Source organism: Grampus griseus, assembly GCF_964374135.1.
Source record: "Grampus griseus genome assembly, chromosome: 9".
Lineage (NCBI taxonomy): Eukaryota > Metazoa > Chordata > Mammalia > Artiodactyla > Delphinidae > Grampus > Grampus griseus.
The window spans coordinates 48,301,460-48,324,420 of record NC_139003.1 but is presented as its reverse complement, the minus strand read 5'-3'; the positions used below and the strand labels follow the sequence as shown (position 1 = coordinate 48,324,420).

General features: G+C 45.6%; 1 protein-coding gene across 1 annotated transcript in view; it reads right to left on the bottom strand.

Annotated features, from left to right (window-relative positions):
* Nucleotides 1-21,843: 21,843 nt before the first annotated feature.
* The window catches only part of HIBADH (3-hydroxyisobutyrate dehydrogenase), a 104,805-nt gene continuing 103,687 nt past the window's right edge, over nucleotides 21,844-22,961 (bottom strand). The window contains exon 8 of the mRNA XM_082662096.1: nucleotides 21,844-22,802. Within this exon, the coding sequence (XP_082518222.1) occupies nucleotides 22,644-22,802 (159 nt within the window). The 3' untranslated portion in view covers nucleotides 21,844-22,643. The remainder of the gene's footprint in view (nucleotides 22,803-22,961) is intronic.

Sequence of the window (22,961 nt, the reverse complement as noted above, 5' to 3'; positions counted from 1 at the left end):
CTCACAGTATCTCAGTTCCCTGACCAGGAATTTAACCTGGGCAATGGCAGTGAAATCTCAGAATCTTAACCATTAGGCTACCAGGGAACTCCCTAGACAACTGGGGGTTTCTAAGCCTGGCAGGGAGGGAGCTATCCTAGTTCTATCACATTCCTTCCATCTTTCTATGAGAGGAAGATCTGCCAGACTGCACCTGCTCATGTGAGCACCAGCTCCCCTCATAGCTCATGAAAGATTTTAACAACACTGCTAGCCCCTCTCCCTCAGGCAAGTTCTTAGTGTAGCTCTTTCCCCATCCTAACCCGGCTTCCAAACCCATGGGATCTAAAGTAATAAAGGCTCTGGGGAAGCAAACTTTAGAAATTGAATTCAATTTAAATCACCTTTGTTGAATTCTTGGGGCTGAGAATATGACCAGGACATTGCATCTTTGAAAGAATCAACAGTCTTTAGTATTGATATAGTGACCTCAAGATGTCTATCATATGCTTTTGGGGGGAAAATATTTGATAATACCATTTTAGACAAATAGACACATCTACATATAAGTAAATGATAGTATATACATTTTAAAAATCTAAAAGAACACAAAACATGCTGTTAATATAATTAGGAAGGGAGGACTTAGTTTTTTACTTTATATACTTTTTTCCTTTTTTCTTTTTTTTTACAAGCAAGAATTACTTCTTAATAAAGATTTAAATTTTTTAAAAATAGAGGCTTTGGGGCTTCCCTGGTAGCACAGTGGTTGAGAGGCCGCCCGCTGATGCAGGGGACACGGGTTCGTGCCCCGGTCCGGGAAGATCCCACATGCCACAGAGCAGCTGGGCCCGTGAGCCATGGCCACTGAGCCTGCGTGTCTGGAGCCTGTGCTCCGCAACGGGAGAGGCCACAACAGTGAGAGGCCCGCATACTGCCAAAAAAAAACAGAGGCTTTGGAAGAGTTTCAGGAAAAATAAAATTATAACAAAATACACAGGAATACTCAGAACTTTAAGTTATTTTAGATTTAAAATTCTTTTCAGTAATTGATTCATTTTTTATTCATTCCACACATATTTTTGAACATCTCTGTTCTTTGCATTTTATTACTAGGTGATTTTTAAACTTAAAATGGGTAGAGGGAGCAGAAAAGAACCATGAAAGGAAGACCAAAGAACTAGAAAACAAGGTCCTTATGCTTAAACTTACATAATTTATTCATCTCACCCAAGCATCCATCCATCCTCTCAATGAATATATACTCATCAGATACTTAACTTCTTGCAGGACTCTATGCTAAGTACTTCAGGGGATAAAGAGATTAGAAAAATCACTCCCACCTCTAATGATTCCACAGTCATGGCCCTAGAATGTTTGTACAATGTCTTGGACATAGTAATGCACCTCCCAGATCCACCTTAAACAAAAGATCTGCTAACTCGGCTGCTGGGAGTGTTGGACAAGCAGCCTTCAGTTGTCAGTTCCTTCAGGGACGGCCTCAGCTCCGGAGAGCCACCTGGCCCAAGGTGTGGCCCCTTCCCAAGTGGCCGATATCCAGCGACTGATCGTTACAGGAGCATAAAGGCCCAGACATCTCAGTACAACTTGGGAACACTCTGAGGGGATATTCTACGTCCAGAGCTCCTGTGGAACTGGCTGAGTCTACTGCTGGGCTTGCATCACAGCTTGGCTTCTCTATCTACTCCAACTCCCCTCTCCCCCATTTTCCACAGGTGATGATACCAAAGGCATTCCTTAATAAACATTCTATTCATTAAACTCACTCTCAGAGTCTGCTTCCTAGGGAATTCAACCTGCAACACACTAGCCCTAGAAAACTGAATGGTTACAGAAAATGTTAGAATAAGTCAGGTTCATCCACTTCTTGGCATTAGTCCAGCCAGGGCTACAGAAGCAGTATTGCATAGGGCAGGGGTTGGCAAACTTTTCTGTAAAGGGCCAGATAGTCGGGCTTTGCAGGCCACATAAAGTTTCTGTTGCATATTTTGTGTGTGTGTGTGTGTGTCTATGTAAGTGTTTAAGATGTAAAAATCATTCTTAGTAGATTGGCAGTAGAAAAACACAGGCAGTAGAAAACAAGCTGCATGCCGTTGGGTCATAGTTTACTGACCCTGGTGTAGGGTATTAAGAGCATAGACTTGTTAGGAGACCATTCTCCGTGGGTCGCTTGTATTTCTGCACATCTAGCAAAGCAGAGCCATGAATGACATTGTCCCACACTACCTTTTTAAGTATTTTGTATAGCCCACAGCCTAGGAAGATACAGCCTCTCCCTCCACAGAAGAGGTCAGGCATGCTCTCTGCCCACTGTAAAAGACTGCCACTTAGGTAACATGGGAGATAGAGCCCATCTAAGTCTCTCTTGGCGTCAAGCCTATTTCATGATTTTTCCAAAGTATACTGTGCCTCCTTCTCTACCCGCTTTCTGATGTGCCTTCATGAGGGAACATGTTTCCTTCCCTCCCCCACTGAGAATCTCTGACTTAATGTCAGTGGAACCTCAGCAGGGTAAAGAACTATAGACCAAGTACTGTAGAGTGTGTTCAATTTTTATTACTTAAGTGAATTCTCTGTTATTTGTAAAGTGTAGGCCTACAAATACAGAGAAAGGAAGACTTTGCTAAGGGCTGAGTGCTGTACACGCCTTCCCTCAATTAACTACACAACAGCTTTCACGATGGCAGCATCAGCACCTCCCCTTTGCCGATTAAAGAAATCAAGGACCCAGGAGGTTGTGCCTCTGCCTGAGGGACTGCCAGCTAATCAGTGGTCCAGGGGTATCCCCACGTCTACTGGACCCCGAGGCCTGTGCTCTCTTTCATATCATGGGGTGTCCTCGCTGTTCCTTTCTGTTCGTGGGTCTCTAATCAGGCCGAACCAGGATCACCTGGGAGTTTTAAAAAATATGGCTGCCCAGGCCCCAACCCAAACCAATTCAATAAGAAACCCTGGGGGGCTTCCCTGGTGGCGCAGTGGTTGAGAATCTGCCTGCCAATGCAGGGGACACGGATTCGAGCCCTGGTCTGGGAAGATCCCACATGCCGCGGAGCAACTAGGCCCGTGAGCCACAACTACTAAGCCTGCACGTCTGGAGCCTGTGCTCCGCAACAAGAGAGGCCGCGATAGTGAGAGGCCCGAGCACCGCGATGAAGAGTGGCCCCTGCTCGCCGCAACTAGAGAAAGCCCTCGCACAGAAACGAAGACGCAACACAGACGTAAATAAATAAATAAAATTCACCTCTTAAAAGAAGAAAATTTAGGGCACTGAAAATTATATAGGACTTCAGCTTAAAAGGGAATCCTTGCTTCTCAGTTGCTGGAATTATTAAAAACAATAATAATAATAAAAAAGAAACCCTGGGGATGGAGTCTGGGCATCTGTATTTTTAAAAAACACCTCCCCGGGTGGTTCTCATGTGCAGCAGTGTTGAGAGCCACTGACCTCTCTGCCTCTGGGGGGAGGCCTGTCCCTTCAAGGCCCCGCGCTCGCCTGTGGGTTGAGGGGAGAGGAAGGCTCACTGAAGCCCGCCTGTTCCGCCGCTTTTCCCCCCACACAGAGCGAGGTCACTGGCTTCTTGGGTGCCTGGGAAGCTGCCAGTCCTGGGCCTGCCTGCTCTGGCCATGGCCCTGGAACAGAAGGCTGGAGTCCCTGCACCGCCGATGGCACTCTTAGTCTGCCACTTGCCAGGAACATTCTGTGGCTGAATATTTCTGTCAAGAAGGTGACCAATAAAAATGGTACCTGCTCGAGAGAAAGAGCAGCTATTAAAACACCGGGATGCCTGCGGTGGAGGCTGGGGGTTGGGAGCTTACTCACAGGGCCAGACAGGGAGAGGCGTGACCTGGGCTTCTTTCCAGAACTCTTCCAGAACCAGAACTGCTGCTCTGACCCTGCACAGTTATTCTCTTCTCGGTGCCAAGTAGGACGGAGCGCGGGGCTCCGGGATGTTAGGTCTGGCAGATTCCAGAGCTGATCATCTAGCAGAGGGTTGTCCGAGCTCCTTGCCTGCTTCTGCCTCCGCCTCCGCCTCCCTTACAGCCCACCTGGTGCTCATTTCACTGCTCATTAGCACCTCCTCCAGAAGCTGAGGCGTTGGGGAGGAGGTGAAACTCAAACCCAGCAATTCTGCCTGTTAGCAGCGCTTATAAAAGCCTTGACGCTTATAAAAGCCTTCACGGAGGAGCAGGTGAATGCAGTTGGCTAGAACCCGAGCCTCCGGCATCCTGGTGCCGCAGCTGCCTGGGGCCTGGCATTTGCCGAGCGTCTCCTGTAACCACCAGAGCAGCAGCTGATGGTGTGAGAGGCGCTTGGGAATCTGAGAGGTGCTTCAGAAGTGATCCTCCACCAAGCCTGTGAGGTGGGTACAATTCTTGTCTTCCTTGACGGGTCTGGGAGAGGCCAGTGACTTGTCCAAAGCCACGCAAACTACAGCGAGTAAGTCCACCAGGAGTGTGAATTCTGGCAGAAGTCGGAGTCCAGATGCTACAGGCCTTACTCTACCCCTCTGGTTTCCTACCATGCACGCTCCATGTGAGGCTTAAGGTCCCCACTCTCAAGGGACTTCTGACCCAACAGGAAAGGAATGTCATTTTTTGAGTTAAAGTTGAACAACCCACAAAACCCAAAAGGGAAGTGACATGTGAGAGTCACAGCTGCTGAGAGGAAGAGAACCAGGAGGGGGATCTTGAAGGGGCAGCATCGGAGACCCACTTTGAAAGGGAGCAGCATTTGGGCAGATGAAGATCAGAGGAGATTCTAGGCAGGGACATGCGACGTCGGGGCTGGAAGCCCTTCAGAATGACAGGGGCTGTGGTCAGGTGAGCAGAGGTGGGATCGCGGCTGGCCTGGGGCAGTGGAAACACCTGCTGCTGCCTGGCAACCTCTGAAGGCTGAGCAGGTCAGGTCTGAGTTGTGGCTGTGCTCCAGGAAGGCCGCAGGGGCGACCGTGGGTGGGATAGGCGGAGGGGAGAGCGCACAGGAAGCAGGATCAGTTCTGCTGCCATCCTGGTCCAGGCTGAGCCAGGAGGGAGGAGGGGCCTGACCAGCAGAGAGATGCCCCACAAACCAAATCATCCCCGTTCTTGGAGCCGGTAACCAACTCCAGGCGGTGCCTTTAAAATGAGACTACGGGGCTTCCGCGAAGTCAGGTTACCTTGTTACGGCGTCAAAGGGGTTAGTTTTTGGTCCCCAGATGGCTGACATATCTGCTCTGGGATTTACAATTTTTCTAGAAATACTCAAGTTCCTGGAATTCTTAAAGATTTCAAATCCTTCAGTAATTTTTTTTTTTTTTTTTGCGGTACGCGGGCCTCTCACTGTTGTGGCCTCTCCCGTTGCGGAGCACAGGCTCCGGATGCGCAGGCTCAGCGGCCATGGCTCACGGACCCAGCCGCTCCGCGGCATGTGGGATCTTCCCGGACTGGGGCACGAACCCGCGTCCCCTGCATCGGCAGGCGGACTCCCAACCACTGCGCCACCAGGGAAGCCCTTTCAGTAATAATTTTTAAACATTAAAATTTTCTCCAGCAATTTCTTCCAGGCTTCATAAAGTCAGCTATGCTATTAGGCTCTCGGAAGAGATATAAGAGGGTGGCCTGTCTTCTGAATAATCACCCAGCAAATCTCAACCAGTGCGACTGTCTCTCACCAGGCTCCCATGTACATAGTTTTCTATCTTGTCATGATATGTCTCTAAAATGAACAGGCCCACAGAAGATCTTAAAATGAATGCTCAGTTCCCCATACACATCTTTCCCTCCTTCCTACCCTAGAACAGGTCTGGCAATAGATGATTTAGGAAAGTTTTCTATTGTCTTGGCGCACACTGACATTTGCCTTGTGAAGCAGGTAAGTGCTTTTTTCCAAGATGCATTCAGAATTTCATGCTGTGTTTCTTAAAAGCTGTGATTAGATTGATGGGTGGTCAGGAGCCCACCTCTCAGGACTGTCTCCCTGCCTGCCGGGCAAGGAGCAGCCTTTATGCAGACCATTTGCCTCCCATTGAGCTGATCGAAGAGTCCAGTCCATAGGCTGGCCAGTGACTACGGGGGGCTGGGAGCAGAACACTGAACTGGGCCAATCAGATTCCAGCTCTTGAGAATTTGATCTGGCAAATATGGAGGAAATCAGGCACCAATATGAGCTGAAGTTGAAAGGACGTGATGATGGAACAAAGTATTCGGAGAGGGACCATGATGGGCCAAGTGGAAGACAAAGTTACGAGGCAGCAGAAGCAGAGGGCAGCCCACTCCCTAGAGCTGCCTTGGGTCTTGATTTCAGATTCCAGCTCGGGTCCATGTATATCCCATCAGTAAACCTTCTGCTTTTGGAAGTGCTCTCAGTCTGTGTTTTCTGCTCCCAAAGAATACCCCTTCAAACTAAAAACTTACTAATTATAACCTAACACAGTATCCCCTAACACAGCATGGGCTGAGCCCTACTCAGTCACCAGCTCTTCTCAGACCTGAATGTGAAAAGATCCTGTTATTTTGCAGATTCTGATTCAGCAGGTCTGGGCTGGGTGCGGCTGGGGTTCTGCTCCCAGGTGATGCCATTCCTGCTGGTCCTAGGTCCACAAGAGCCAGGGGATAGGTAACTGTTGTTACTTATTTGGAAAGAAAGAAAAACCTAAACCAAACAAAGCCAACAAAGACTAGGTTTCCAAGCTATCCAAAAGATAGGCAGTAAAGAAGCAAAATCAGTGATACTTTCTAGCCCTTTTCCTTTCTATGGCATTTAGAAAGAGAGTGGATGTAGATGGTCAAAAGTGACACGACTACAGGCCACTGAAGTTTCAGGATACTGTAATATTTGAGGCAATCTTTTTTTCTTTAATTTTTTTTTAGAGCAGAACTCTTGGGTTTTTAAATAAATCTGCTCTCTGGCATCAATAAATTCCATCATTTGCTAAACGGATTGGTTTTGAATAATGTCTATGACTCTTACAAGAAACTGTTACATTTCACTAGAAGGGAGTATGATGGAAGTTGGTAATCATTCTAAACTCAGCAAGTAAGTTTCCTGCTGCGTCATTTCCAACAATACTGCTTTCCACTGCTGCTGAAGTTTGGGATTCATATTTTGTCATTGAAATTAGAAGGCTAATTCTTGACTGAATGCAAACATCATCTTCCTCACATGTATTTTCCTGTTCTAACTGCAAGATGGATCAAACTGCACACCCTCTTCCAACACCAAAAAGCCCCGCTAGGGTAGAGGTAATAGTGAGATGGGAAATAAAGGGAAGACAAGGGGTACATTACTGCAAACATGAAAGTCAACCTTGGAGCTGGTTTAATGAAATCCAAAAGCATAATATAAAAATGTGAGCTCTAAAAATATCCAGTAGACTACATACTTATCTTAAGGGGGAAAAAAGGACTTTGCCTCGGTGGTATCTTGGGCAATGGCTCTTTTAGTCCATTACAGTTGTGAGCCTTTACTGCCTGTGATAAGCTGGGGCCTCACCATGAATTTTTAGTGCTTCAGGTAGGGCGAGCACAGCTTTCCAAACTGTAAATTACTTTAGCAAATACTCTGGACAGAGGAAGTAAAACAGAAGACTGAAGCTGAGAGGACCGTTTTTTATACTCCCTCGACCCTGCTGCTTATCTGCATGGGACATTTGGGTAAAAGCAGGTTTATGCCACCCCCAATCCCTAATCTGAGCAGCCTTTGCAGTTGGATTTTGAGTAAACTTCAAAACCCTCTGTCACTCATGCAATAGATGTGAACACAACTCACCACGATGATAAACACAAGTGCATATTGCAGGCCTAAGCACCACCTTTCATGAGATCACATTTTTAAAATGTTTCTCTTGGCCTTACTAATCTACTTCTTCACTATTGAACCAACTTCTGCTTGAATCAGTCAACAACAGGGTCTTTAATCAACAAGGTTAGTACAAGGGTAAATGCTTTAAAATCTCACTAAGATAATGAAAAGTATGCAAACTATATAAACCAGACCATTCACATGTGGGACATAAGATCATTTTAAAGATGCTGCATTGATCATGTCCTCTGAATGTGAAATCAACGCACATTGTACAGCACACAGTTTTCTTAAGGGGACAACAGGACCAAATATTTGAAAGTGGAACTGAGTTTTATCGAGTATCTTCCATGGGTCAGATGCTTTATATATACTCTTTCATCTCATTTATTTCTCCCGAAAGCTCTATGAACTGCTTTTCCATTTCAAAAATAAGAAAACTAAACTTTAGAAATGTTAGTGTGCTAATGCCATGCTGGTTTTCAAATATAAGTCTGCCATACTCCAAAGTCACTATTCTTTCCCCCGTCTCTCTAGCTGCCAAATAAAGGCAGCTCTCTCTTTACTTCTCCTCCCCTATTCCTGACCCCGTCTTCTCCTGGCTGCGCACAGTAGCTCTATTTTATTTTCTATGGCTCTATTATTTATTCTAGGATCATGTTTGTCTGCCTATGTACAATCATTTGCACTCCCTCTCCAATAACTAGGAGGGCTATAGGTAGCTAGAAGCAAGGATGGATGGATAATTTTCACTGGCCATGCTGTGCCTCCATTGACAATTTAACAGATGTAGGGAGCATTCAGGGGTTCCTATAGTCCTGTGGTAGCTCTTCATACCTTCCTCCCACCTCCAAAGCCAAACCTCTTCACCAGCTGACTCTGGGCCTGACAAAGCTTGGCTGGAAAGAGCCCGAGAAGGAGGCTAAAGCACAGAAAAGGCACCGAACCACTTGTCAACACTATAAAAACAAGCTAAGGGGCTTCCCTGGTGGCGCAGTGGTTGAGAGTCCGCCTCCTGATGCAGGGGACACGGGTTCGTGCCCCGGTCCGGGAAGATCCCACATGCCGCGGAGCAGCTGGGCCCGTGAGCCATGGCCGCTGAACCTGTGCGTCCGGAGCCTGTGCTCCGCAACGGGAGAGGCCACAACAGTGAGAGGCCCACGTACCGCAAAAAAAAAAAAAACAAGCTAAGATGAAGGAGTACACTTGTAAATATATCTCTGTGTGCTCAATTACAAATGTTTCATTATTTCTTTAAGATGCATTACTAGGAATGAAATGACTGGGTCAAAGCGTTTACTCTGTGGCAGGCACTGTGCCACGTGCTGCACATATATTGTCTTTTTAAAGCCTTTCAGCTCCCCCATAAGGTAGGTAATGTTATCATCCCTATTTTAAGATGAGAAAACTGAGACTGAGGGAGGCTGTCACCTGTCCAAGGTCACATACTAGGAGATAGTAAAGCAGGGATTCACACTCAGGCCTGACCTCTTTATGGCCCAACCATCCTGCTTCAACGTTGCCATGTTAAAAGATGCAGGAGGTGAGTGAGGGAATGAAGGGTGGCTTTCATCATTATTTTCCAAAGTTTGATTATAAGTTTGTAAAATAAAGGTGGGTTTTTAAACCTATGTCGCTCATGTATATAAGCCCAGGAAAACGAGAATAAGCAAAGCTTCTGGCTTTCTGCTGCGATGGGTTTCCATGTTCCCTAAGCTTGGTGATTAGCCAAGCAGCACTTCAACGAAATGGGCCTGTGAGTCCAGTCGAAGCTTTTACCTGCCAGCATCCAGATACAGCCGTACTGGGACAGGGACGTTTATTGAGTATCTGCTGTAGGTCAGAGGCTGGGCTAGTGGTTTTACATGTGTAATCCTGATGCCTTGGAATTGGCCTTGGGGCCCTTAATAACAGGGGCTAAGCGTTGTTGCTAACTCAGGAGAGCTTCCAAAGCTTGGGGCAGCACCCAGATGGCGCCCCCTCAGGCTTCCTGAGACCTGGCAGACCTGCCCCACCACAGCCAGTCTGCTTCCCTCCAACCCCTCCAATCCCTCGTGCTCAGAGCCCATGGCAGCAGAGCCCACAGGAGCTTGGCTCTGTTCCTGGCGTTCCAAAGGAGGGGGAGTGTCAGAGTATTACTAATAAAAACTGGGGATGCTTATAACAAAAAACTGGTATCTCATTCATTCATTCATTTATTCATTCATTCTCCCAACAAATGCAGTATCTAGTGAGTCTATACTATGTGTCAGGCACTGCACTGGGTGGCTGGGACACATGTAACCACAACGGACCTTGTCTGCATGGAGCTCCATCCGGACATCTGCTCAGGCACTGGTCTTGCTGACCTGCCTCAGGCTGGCCTGAGCTGGGAAGAAGTGAGCTGGAGAGAGATGTCTATAGAAATAGGGAGAGGAGCCAGGATTCCCACTGTTGCGCGTCTAGGATGCAGGTGTTGCTACGTGTCAAAGACTCCTGAATGGCAGGTTGGAGCCTTCTTGTCAGTAACCACATAGAGGGCTCCCCCCAGGCAAGTGCACCTGCCTGAAAGACGCCGTCAGGTGTATTCCCCCGTGGAAGCTGAGAGAGATGTAGAAAAGGGCAAGTTGGAGGGGGATCTCCCTATGAGGAAATACTGTGTGTGTGTATGTGTGCAGGTGCGGGGGACGTGAGTGTCAGAAAAGGGACCCGTAAGGCCCTCCAAGGCCACATGTATGTTCCTTTGAGAGATACAGAATGTACGTGACCCAGCTTTCCTAAGGAGTACAGGTGTCTTGCTTGGTCGCAAATGGATTTCACTGGAACCCTCTCCCTAGCAATCTTCACAAGCAGGCAACTCAACAAGACATCCTCTTCCTCCTCAGCCTAATCAAACCCATCTGGAGAAACACAGGGCACGGCCTCCCTTTACACCCCCTATCCATCTGAATTACCTGGACAGGACCTGGAGTCCTGGCCAAGTCAGTATGAAATTGTCCCCGGCCTTTTTTCTAACACTTCCCAGAGCTGGAACTTTTTTTTTTTCAGAGTGGAATGTCTCCAAGGTGACATTTATACGAGTGTGCTGATTTGATCTGGCTTCTAGGAAGCAGGGTAAGGTTGAGGTCCTTGGCCTTGACAAGGCCAGACACAGAGGCTGAAGGTTATTATTTAAACCCAAGTTCCCAAATGAGCAAGTTAGTGTCACCAATGTTTACAATGCTTAAAAGCATCTCTCATAAGCAGAACGACGCTGCTGCAAACCAAAGAAATAGACCACTGCCCACCGTCAATTCACTGCCGTTTTGGAAGGTCAGAGTTGAAAACTTCCGAAATCATTTCATTTTCTTGAGAAACTGTTTATTTTCAAAGTTCTCAGTTGTCTCTACTGAGCTGCCCATTTGTTATCTATTCAAGGATCAGAGTAAGCAAAGGTTTTCTTTTGACATTTTCTTCACTCCAAAATTTAAGGAGAGAAGATATTCTTGATTTCTGATAGCAAGGCAATTACTAGTTATTCTGAAAATCAAAAATAAAAGTACAGTTTGACTGATCAGAGGATCTTTTCTCTCTGGGAATACTGGTCTTGCCATCTCTCAAGCAAAGGGCTGCTAACTAGCAGAGATTTTAGAACATGTGTTTCCTTTCCTCTACTGTTCCCATTTCACCATAATGGTAGGCTCTAGAAGGTAGGCTCCGTGAGGGCAGGGCTTCTGTCTGCCTTGAGCACTGAGGGAGGGAAGCCCGGCCCATAGAACACAGCCTGACTCCAAAGAGGTCCTCCAGAAACTTTTGAAGGTAAATAAATATTTGTGGTCTGAGTCTGCAGCTCCATGTTACCTTTTCTGTGATAATTCAGATTAATCCTCCTTTATCTCTCAAATAACATAGAAAGGGAGAAAAGCCTTTTTGTAACCCAATTTTAAACTCATAACCTACATCCTTCATTATATCCTTCACAATTTGGAGCAAGCAAAACAGGTCATCATTTTCCCATTAGCTGCAGACAGCAAGGGTTCACTTTATATGAATATTCTTTCCCTTTCCCACAAAATAATTACCTAAGATTTCTAGCTAGAAAAAAAAAAAATGGTGTAATTTCTAACCTGAAACGGCATCGCTCATTAAGGTTGAAAAAGTGACTGGGGCTTGCTGAATCCTATGCAAATCAGTCCTGATGAGCCCTTAACTAATCTGTTTACAAACCAGACCTGCTAGACAGGCCTCAGTGATTTTCTATCAAAGCAAAGCACTGCTCTTTATGGGCATCTGGCTGTCCCTGAATGGGGAGTTTAAACATAGACTCTTTCCTTCAAAGTAAGATCAAAGGCTTTATTACTCTCAAATGAGTGCATTATTTCCACTTACTACCTTCTTGTTTGTAATCTGTGTTTATTAACAGCACTGTCTCAGGTTTACTTTGTGAATTACTAGTTTCTGAAAACAGTAGAGCAGTTTTATGGACCACAGTATACATTGGTGGAGATTATGTAGCATATAATACATAGAATGGTCCAGCAGATAGGACATTACGCAAAGACAATTCTCTGCAAAGATGACAATATCTGACCATGCAGAATTCATTTATGATTTCTTTTTTTAAGAGGAAACCATCTGGGGACTTCCCTGGTGGCACAGTGGTTAAGAATCCGCCTGCCAATGAAGGGGACACGGGTTCGATCCCTGGTCTGGGAAGATCCCACATGCCGCGGAGCAACTAAGCCCATGCGCCACAACTACTGAGCCCGCGTTCTGCAACTACTGAAGCCTGTGCGCCTAGAGCCCGTGCTCCGCAACAAGCCACCGCAATGAGAAGCACACACACTGCAACGAAGAGTAGCCCCTGTTCGTTGCAACTAGAGAAAGCCCGCGCACAGCAATGAAGACCCAACACAGCCAAAAATCAATCAATCAGTCAGTCAATAAAATTTAAAAAAACAAAAAAAGAGGACACCATCTGGCATAACAGGGCTAACATAAGAAAAGATTCCCCAACTCTAAAGAGCTGGAGATTAGGTAACCCTTTGACTGCCTCGAGGAGAATTTTCTTTGAAGTTTTATTTCTTCCGAAGAGAGCAAGTAGGCCAAGCTGTACCATAGATGAGGGATGCTATCAGTACTGTTCCAGGAGAAGCACAACCAGGTATTTTCAAAAGATAACACGCAGATTGTTTTTAAAAACCAAAAATGCCAGCATGTGACTGACATCACTAATGGAATCCTTCTTTCAGAGAGTCTTTCAAGCCAGCAGTCTCCCCAGGGCCCGAGTGAGGGAGGACAGAGGCATCTGCCCTCCCTGGTCTTAACATGGAGATTAGAACCCTGTCCTTCACTCCCACCCTCCAATTCATCTTAGGAGGATGAAGCTGCCAAGAAAATTGCATCTTTTAAGATTTGTGGTGACACAGGTATACAAGGTGTCACTGGGTGTCGAGGGTGTCACTGACCTACAAAAGGGGCCAGACTAAACTGCTGTGAGCACAGCGCAACTCAGGGAACATGCAACGTCGGAAGAGGCAGCTTTTAATGCCGCTAGTTGGACCAGCCAGAAATTAAATGGGATGGCCGGGAAAGGCCATAATCAGGGATCAAGCCACTGTTCAAAGTCATATCAATTTTTAATAGTGTTTTGTTTTGGACACTGAAGCAAGCATAAATTCACAAGGATAAAAATACACTTGTCAGAACCCCATGGTCAGACCCCTACCAACCCAAAATGAGTTGGGCTGAAAGTGGAGAGGCGGACAACAGGGGAACTAAACCTATCGTAAATCTCTTTAAAAGTCTCTTCCTGCTTATCACTTTCCAAGAGTCCTTGATGGCCCAGGTATGCCGCTGCAAAATTGGAAAAAAAATCAGATAATATGTATTAAAACCATGTCAAAAAAGCATTCCCGGGCTTCCCTGGTGGCGCAGTGGTTGAGAGTCTGCCTGCCGATGCAGGGGACACGGCTTCGTGCCCCGGTCCGGGAGGATCCCACATGCCGCGGAGCAGCTGGGCCCGTGAGCCATGGCCGCTGAGCCTGCGCGTCTGGAGCCTGTGCTCCGCAACGGGAGAGGCCACAACAGTGAGAGGCCCGCGTACCGCAAAAAAAAAATAAAATAAAAATTAAAAAAAAAAAGCATTCCTGCACACACAAACAGGATCAGAAATTACGTTACAGAGACTGGAGAAATAAGACATTCAGACCGCAAAGTCGCAAGCACAAAATTATTTAACCTGGAGACATGACTCCTACAACTCAGAAGAGGAAAGTGGTTCTGCGAAACTGCACATTAGGGCGTAACTGCACAATAAAATATGTTCTTAATGAACGTTTGTACTGTTATCTATAACATGGTACACATATTTGTGTGCAGAGGCACGGAATACAAAGACTCCCTCCTTCTCCAGCAGTTTGCTTTATCTTTCATTCCTGGGTAGTGTCTGTCTCCTGACTGGCTTGTTAATGTTAACTGTTTGCATCTCCTTTGTCTAAAATATGGACTTTTCATCTCTGAGACAAAGGGTCAATTCTAGGCAAAAGTAAAAGCCAAATAAATGAGTTAGGAGTTAACTAGTAGAGCATACTTATATTAGCACAAATAAGCTATCAGGTCTCCCCTGGTCATCTTGGCTCATTAAAGGGACAAAACTAAATCAAGCAAGGAGAATGAATCATGTTTGGCACTTATAGAGAGCAGGCTTGGGGTCAGGGTTAAGGTCATTAAGAGGAGAGAGGGATTAAAGCTACATTTGCCCTTAGGGTCTCTGAGATTGGAACTCTAATGTGAAATTTCTGGAGAAAGGCTTCAAATTGTCTAAAATTACCATAGACTATTTCAAGTTCTATCCATAAATGGAATGAAAATTAAGTTCAACAGGCATAAAACAAATGCAAAATAGCGAAATTGATATCATCTGAGCTCTGCTCAGAGGGGCTGAGAAGCTCCATCTGGAGGTGAGTTTACCCTTTCAGGGCACAAAGCTATCTCTTCTTAGAGTCAGGAGGAGTAATCCACCTCCAAAAGGGCCAGACCGTACATTTTTATAAGGAGAACTGGTGACAATTATGCCCAATTTCCTATGATTTAAAGGGAAAATTATGAAGGATTTTTTATTTTCTGATTTGACAATGTCAGTGAGAAGTTTTCTACTGTAGGATAGCGTTTGGTCCTGAAACAATATTTGTTCTAACCTACAATAATCCCAACTCTCAAGCATTTTAGGCATTTATCATTTTTAATGACTATAGCAAATGCCAAATTTTGTCCTTTTGAAGATAAAATGCTACACTCAAAAAGTCACGGGATTTGCATATACAGCCAAGGCTGAGAAACACACCCCAAACCTGCCCTTTGATTTTATGAGTCTGGCTGTGAGGAAGGTTTCCATAGTCTCTCCCTCTGCCAATGTCATTATTTTACAGAGAGGCCTGCCAAAATGCAGCTCGGAGCTAAGCGTGTGTGTCAGGTTTATTCAAGTGGCTCATTCTAGATGAGCTCTCCTGCCATCTCTTTACCAGGCATGACGGACTATCATTAATAAAAATGTATTGATCTCTGAATCTATTCCCAGCTATATATATATATAAAAAAAAACCCTAATACATGAAATGGCTATATGAACAATAAATAATCCCTAACCAGACAGAGTCCAAAAACTGTCAGAAGCACATGCCTCACATTTTCTTAAACCCTTAACTAAGAGGAATAAGAATTTTAAGCTAAAACAAACCTCAGAGATCAGTGCAATGCCCTCATTTTCAACAGAAGGAAACTGACCCATGATATTGGACAGATGAGTGCTGACCCAGGGCTAGAAGGCAGGTCTCCTGTCTCCCAGCCAGGGGCAACTCGGGGAACCAGGGCACTGGAAGTCACTCCCTACAGGCTGCTTGCAGGGCGCCTTAGCTTTACTGTATTTTCCTATTAACATTCTGAGAGAGTCAAATTCTAGTCTGAATGAAGAAGTCTTCATCCCTTTTAGGTATTCTTGAATTATTAAATGATGAATACAATTAAATAGTAAAAGGTCATCTTCAATCTCTCTGCCACCGACGAGAGACGATTCCCCGTGCACATCGGCGCGATGGACGTGCTGGTTTATGGGCCTGACACCTTGCATGGAACGTTACAAATCCCTATGATGTCCTTAAGCTCCCTCTTCAATTGAACTGAAAGATGGCTAAAAACCCTACTCAGGCAGATGACTCCCCATTGGCTGGCCATCTGAGAATGCTCAAGGGGGCAGTTACTGCAGCTGAGGCTGGTGGTAACCTGTGCGCTTTTCCTGAGCAGCAGCAGGCTTCTGACAGTAGCCTGGGTAGGATTTATGCACCTGGATAACACCGCCCCCCATTCTCTGCCCGCGTTTGCCTTTCTCTCTCACCCCACCCCCACCCGCCACAGGAAGCAGACAGACCGCACACATTTCTGAGTGCTTAGAAAACAAGTCAAGATCAAAATCCCTGCAATGAGAAGAATGGCCAAAGAGTAGACCCAAACCATTTGGGGTTCCCTTACATATGGACCCAGCTGTGCCTGAACATATGCTCCATCAACATGGTGTCAGATCACTAGGATGGCAAAAGAGTCTCTCAAACACCTAAGTATTCACAGAACCCCTTGAATAAATCAAACTTGTGTTATTATGAAATTTACCTTATGCCTCAAGGCCTAGGCAGCACGGTATAAAAGATCCCATTCGGAACTGCTGTGCTCCTTAAAGGGGAATATGTGTGCTTTATCTGCACGCAAGTTGACGTTTAAAGTACATAAAAACATGAGACTAGGGCTTCTCTGGTGGCGCAGTGGTTGAGAGTCCACCTGCCGATGCAGGGGACACGGGTTCGTGCCCTGGTCCGGGAAGATCCCACGTGACGCGGAGCGGCTGGGCCTGTGAGCCATGGCCGCTGAGCCTGCGCGTCCAGAGCCTTGCTCCGCAACGGGAGAGGCCACAACAGTGAGAGGCCCGCATACCAAAAAAAAAAAAAAACATGAGACTAAAGCTTGCTATCAAAAATGCGTATTTTGACCCCATAAGTTTCTTCAAACAGCATACGCTAACCTTTTGACTAAGAAACCTTTGTAAAAGATCCCCACTCTGCAAGACTTCTGTGTCCAGCAAACTGCATCATTTATAACCCAAAGGAAAATAAACTTGATCTGCTAAGGAAGCATCTTTCAGGGAAAAGTTCATGCAGTTTGTAGTTGACCTAACACAAACGCAATGCCGCCGCTTCCACTCACTTGGTCATTTATTGAGCTCTTATTCAATGCCAGGTGCTGTCCTCAACAGGGGGACTCAAAGCTGAATAAGACACATTCTGTGCCCTCAAAGAGCTCACAGTCTGTTGTAGAAGACAGATGAACATAATGCAAACATAATGTGAGAAGTCCTATGATGCAGGCTGTATCAACAAAGAGCTATGGAAACATAGGGGAAGTGACTCAGCCTGAGGTGGCCAAAGAAGGCCTTTCAGATGATATGGTGCCTGAGCCAGTCGGCCAGGAGTGGAGGAGAAGGGCGTTTCAGGTGAAGGAAGCAGCACGTGCAAAGGTCCTGAGGTGTGAGAAGCATGGCATGCTTGGGAAATGGCAAGTGCTGTGATTCACAACCTGTTGCCCACAGGGTACCATAGAGGAAGCAAAGGGCAACAGCGTTGGTGAAGTAAAACAGGAGCCAGAGCGTGAAATTGAGGGGTTCACACTGCACCCGAGACTAAAGTTTGATGCAGGTGAATTTCAGCCTTCCACTTCTCTTGCAGCAGGGTGAAAAATGAATTGCGGAAGAACCAGACTGGTGCCCAAGAAGCAGCTGCGAATCTACAGAGGCAGAAAGATCAGTGGTTGCCTGTAGCTTCGGGGTTGGGGGAGGGAGAGAATGCGAGTGACTAAATGAGACTTTTCAGGGAGGGGGTGGCAGTGATGGAAAACTGGATTGTGGTGATGACTGAAAGTCACTAAATCATACATTTAAAAGGAGCAAATTTTACTGTATGTAAAATTATACCTCAGCGAAGCTCTTAGGAAAAAAAGAGAAGCAACAACACAGAGACAGAAGTATTCTAGACAGGAATCCATGACGGTGTGAAGTAGGCACCAGAGATTTAGAATTCGCTTTGGAGAGTGGGTGGAGGAGAGAGCGGAGTCAGGGATGGCTCCTGGGAACTTGGATGGGACAGGGACCAGCAGGAAAAGCAGGTCTGCTGGGGAGGATGCAGAGCTTGGGTTCTGACACACTGAGTTTAAGATACTTGTGGAATATACACCTGAGCAAGGTTTCTCACACTCCCTGTTATTGACATTATTCTGATTGAGGGGGCCTGCCGTGTGCACTGTAGGATGTTTAGCTGCATCCCTGGCTTCTACCCACTAGATGCCAGTAGAATCCCCTCCCCCAATGTCTCCAGACATTGCTGTATGTCACCCAGGGCAAAACCTGGTTGAGAACCACTTATCAATAGAGAAGGATCTTAACTCATGACTTTTCCTTAGTTTTTCTTTTTCAAAGTTATTTCACACACCATAAAACTCACCATTTAAAGTGTACAATTCCGTGGTTTTCAATGCATTTGCTAAGTTGTGCAACCATCACTACTAATTCCAGAACATTTTCACCACCCCAGAAACCCCATACCTAGTAGCAGTCACTTCCCATTTCCCCCTCTCCCCTAGTCCCTGGAAACCACTAATCTACTTTGTCCCTGCAGATTCACCTTTTCCCCGACAGTTCGTATAGAATCACAGTATGTGGCCTTTTGTGACTGGCTTCTTTCACTTGGCATCTGTTTTCACAGTTGATCCATGTTGTAGCGTGTATCAGTACTTCAATAAATTTATTTTTTATTTTTGGCTGTGTTGGGCCTTTGTTGCTGCATGCGGGCTTCTTCTAGTTGTGGTGAGCGGGGGCTACTCTTCGTTGCAGTGCACGGGCTTCTCATTGCTGTGGCTTCTCCTGTTGAGGAGCATGGGCTGTAGGCGCGGGCTTCAGTAGTTGTGGCATGCAGGCTCAGTAGTTGTGGCTCGCAGGCTCTAAAGCGCAGGCTCAGTAGTTGTGGTGCATGGGCTTAGCTGCTCCGCGGCATGTGGGATCTCCCCAGACCAGGGCTCGAACCTGTGTCCCCAGCACTGGCAGGCGGATTCTTAACCACTGCGCCACCAGGGAAGTCCCTTCATTCCTTTTTATGGCCAACCTTCCATTGTATGGATATACCACGGTTTGTTTATGCACTCATCAGTTGAGGGATGTTTGGATTGGTTTCCACTTTGTGGCTATTTTGAATAATGTTGCTATGAACATTCATGTACAAGTTTTTGTGCAGATGTATATTTTCATTTTTCTTGAGCACTTTCTAGGAGCAGAACTGCTGGATCGTATGGTAACTCCATGTTTAACCTTTCGACGAACTGCCAAAGTATTTTCCGAAGTGGATGCACCGTTTTACATTCCTGGCAGCAATGTATGAGGGTTCCACTTTCTCCACATGCTTGCCAACACCTGTGATTGTCTTTGACTCATGTTTTGTTTCAAGTTTCCAAAAGAGCACTTAATATTACGCTACACTGTTTATGATAACTTTATACATGAGAAAACTAATGGTCAGGAGGGTGACCTACAGGGGTAAGGCTTAGAGGTCAGTAAAGTACTTTCCAGCACTAAGATTTATTATTCTCTGTTGAAAAACTGTATAATTAATTACAATACCACTCTATCATTCATATAAGATGCTGGCAGCTTGACACATGATGTCTGTGCCGGGTTTTAGTTTTTAAAGCTCCATCCATGCTTCTACCCTTCCTCTCTCTACTCAAAGATCCCACTTAGCAAGTATCCTCTTTTGTGCATCATTGCTTTTTCCCTCTATGTGATCATTCCACCTCCATCAGCATAACCCCATAACATCTCCCATCCTAAAAATATAATTAAACTTCCCTTGACCCCATGTTCCCTACCAGTATCTATCCCATTTGTCTGTTTTCTTTTTACAGCAAAACTTGAAATTTGTCTCTCTTCACTTCTTCCAGTTTCTCTCCTCCCATTCCCAATCTCGTTTCTAACACTCCACCAAAGCACCTGTCAGAGTCAACGACTTCTATTTCACCAAATCCAAACGACTGATTCTCAGCCCTTATATTACTCAACTTATCAGTAGCTTTTGATACAAACTTGCATTCCCTCCTTAAAGCCTGTCTTCATTTGGCTTCTAGGACACTGTTCCTAGAACTGTTTTTTACCTACCTTACTGGTCACTGAGTCTCATCTGCTGGTTCTGCCTCATGTTCCCAACCATTAAAAGCTAGAGTAACACAGGGCTTGGTCCTTGGACCTGTTTATTAGGCACCTCTATTAGGTGCCTAATCTATTAGGACGTCTATTAGGCACCTCAAATAAACCCGATTTTTTTCTCCTATACCTCCCCCGATCCTCCCTCAATTCTTCTCCTACAATCTTGCTCTCACAGAAGATGGTCTCCTTTCTTCCACCTTCTCCACCAACCTTGGAGTCGTCCTTGACTCCTCCTTTTCTCTCTCTCCTCATCCATCAGTTAGTGGCTCTATCTTTTATGTTCAGAATCTGACGACTTCTCGCCTCCCATCTTTATCATTCTGTCCCAGCCACCATCACGTCTCACCTAGATTATTATAACTGCCTCCTACCTGGCCTCCTGCCTTCCACCCTTGCCCCAGGGTCTATTCTCCACACCACAGCCAGAGTGATCCCCCTAAAAAGTAGCTCAGGGCACATCAATCCTCTGAACAAAATCTTCCATGGGCTGACTGTGATATTACGGTGTTTGCAAAATCACCCTCCTACTGCCCCCTCTGTGTCCACACTCTTACGTAGTCCCTGTCCCATGCTAACTCTGGACTTGGCTAGGTGACTTACTTTGACCAATGGGACAATAGAGCCATAAAGCAAGCAGAGGCTTAAAAAGCACGTGTTCATTTGGTCTTGTCCTATGTTGCTGCTGGGAACCTTCTGCCACCAGGTCAGCAAACTTGGGTTAGCTTCCTGAAGGATGGGTGACCATGTGGACAGAAGCCCCAAGCATTCCAGCTGTCCCTGCTGAGTGAGGCCAAACTAGACCCTTCAGCTCCAAATGAGTTAGCCTAGTCAGATGAATAACACGGCCCACCTTGAGAATCTTGAAAAATAATAAACGTTTGTTATTTTAAACCACCAAACTTGGGGTGTGGCAGTGTATCAGTTAGCTTTTGCTTTTGGTAACTGACACACTGCCTGTTTCACTCAGAATAAAAGCCAACATCCTAACATGGCCTCCAAGGTCCTACACGATCTGGCCTCCCTCATTTTATGGCACTTCACTAACAGCCTCGTTGGTCCTCATATCTGGTGTTATCCTACCTCAGTGCCTTTGTACTTTCTGTTCCCTATGCCTACAGTGTTCTTTCCCCAGATATCTACATGGCTTGTTCCCTCACTTCCTTCCTATCTCTGCTCAAATGCCACCTTACAAAGATAACTTCCCTTACCACCCTAATAAAATACCCCAGGACTCCCCATCCATCCCCCTTACCCTGCTTTATTTCTCCTTTTAGTCCCGATTATTACCTGACATACACATTAAACATTTATTTCTTGTCTGTCACACCTCCTCACACACACACATGCGAGACACCAGAATTTATGGTCTACAAGGGCAGGATTTTATCTGTTTTGCTTATCACTGCAGCCCCAGCACTTACACTAATGCCTGGAATTTTTGATCACCAGGAAAATGATGGACATAGCAGTCCTTCTGCTAAATCTGGTATCTAGGCCTATCGCCTTAAGTATTTCTAGGGGCTGTGGTGGGGAAAGCGGCGACTATGCTCCCTACTGGGACATATTTCATTTATTGCAGGCCAAATTCCTACAGCACCCACAACCCAGAAAACACTGAAACAAATTCTCGTTAAGGATGCAGGCAGAGCAGTAGGCTGGCCACCGGTCAGTTCACACTCGGTTCCTCTCGACCTCCCCGCTCCCTTCCCTTCCTTCTCATCCTTTCCCCGTTAGTCTGCAACACCAGTTTGTCAGATCATTTGACTGTTCACCAAATGGTTAGGAAGACACAAAAACTCCAAGAAAGTATTATCAGCATAGAAATTTATTTGAATTCAAAATAATATGGTTATATTTAGGATAATATAATAATTATCTACAGCACATATCATCGTAGGCTCTGAAACAGTTCTAAAGATGCCATTCTTTTGAAGTCAAAAAATATGTAGTAAGAATGTACAAGGAAGCAAAAATATAAAAAATAAGTTTGCTGAGTATTGGGAGTTGTTACAAGAGCGGCACACCACGGTAATGTAACAGAGTCCAAATTACACAGCATGCGGCAAGGAGTTCTCTTGCTTTATCAAGTCCTGGAAAATAAACCAGTAACCTCAGAATGCAAGAATATCACCACTGGGTTAACAGGGCAAACTTTCTGAGGGACACAGCGAGTAATTCACTATACTTCCCCTTTCTCTAACTCCTTTCCTCACACCCATTTCTTTTCTTTCCTCCAGGAGAGGTTTTATCCTGTGGAAAAAAAAAATTGGTTTTATTTGTAAAGTGGAGTAAACAGTATCCTGATTGAAGTAGGCAATGTTTTAGCTAATGATGCTCAGGAATCAAACTTCTGAAAAAGGTCAGTCAGCGAGCTAGCAGAGCCCATCAGCGGCTCGCAGAAAAAAAACAAAAATTCAGATAGTATGTGTTTGCTAAATAGGTAAAAAGAATAAGCAGTTAAAAATGGGTGAAAAATCCCAGGGTTTATTGTGAACTAGACAAACAAAAGCAGACAGATGACCTTTGATTAAGTCCATTTACTTGTGGAGTGAGCTATAAGAGGCTCCAAGATAGAGTTTGGCTCCCAACAGTGTCCACAGCCAAAGGGCAAACTCAGAACGTCTCCTCCTCTCGTAGAAACTGGAACACGGATGAGAAGTCTTTTTTGGAGTAGCCCTTCGCACACATCATCCTGTAGATCTGATGGGCCTGACTGCCCAGAAGGATTGGGCTCTTCGTGCTGGTAGCAGAGTCTTGTGCTAATCCCAGATCCTAAGTCAAACAAGGGCGGAGGGAATACATTGAGGTTGGTAGTTAAGGCTCACTTCAGAACTGTGGCTCCTAATGCTTGGGTTTCAAAGAAGAAAAAATGAAGCCTGAAAAAATAAGATACTTACAAGCACGATGTTAAGTTATATATATATTTTTTAT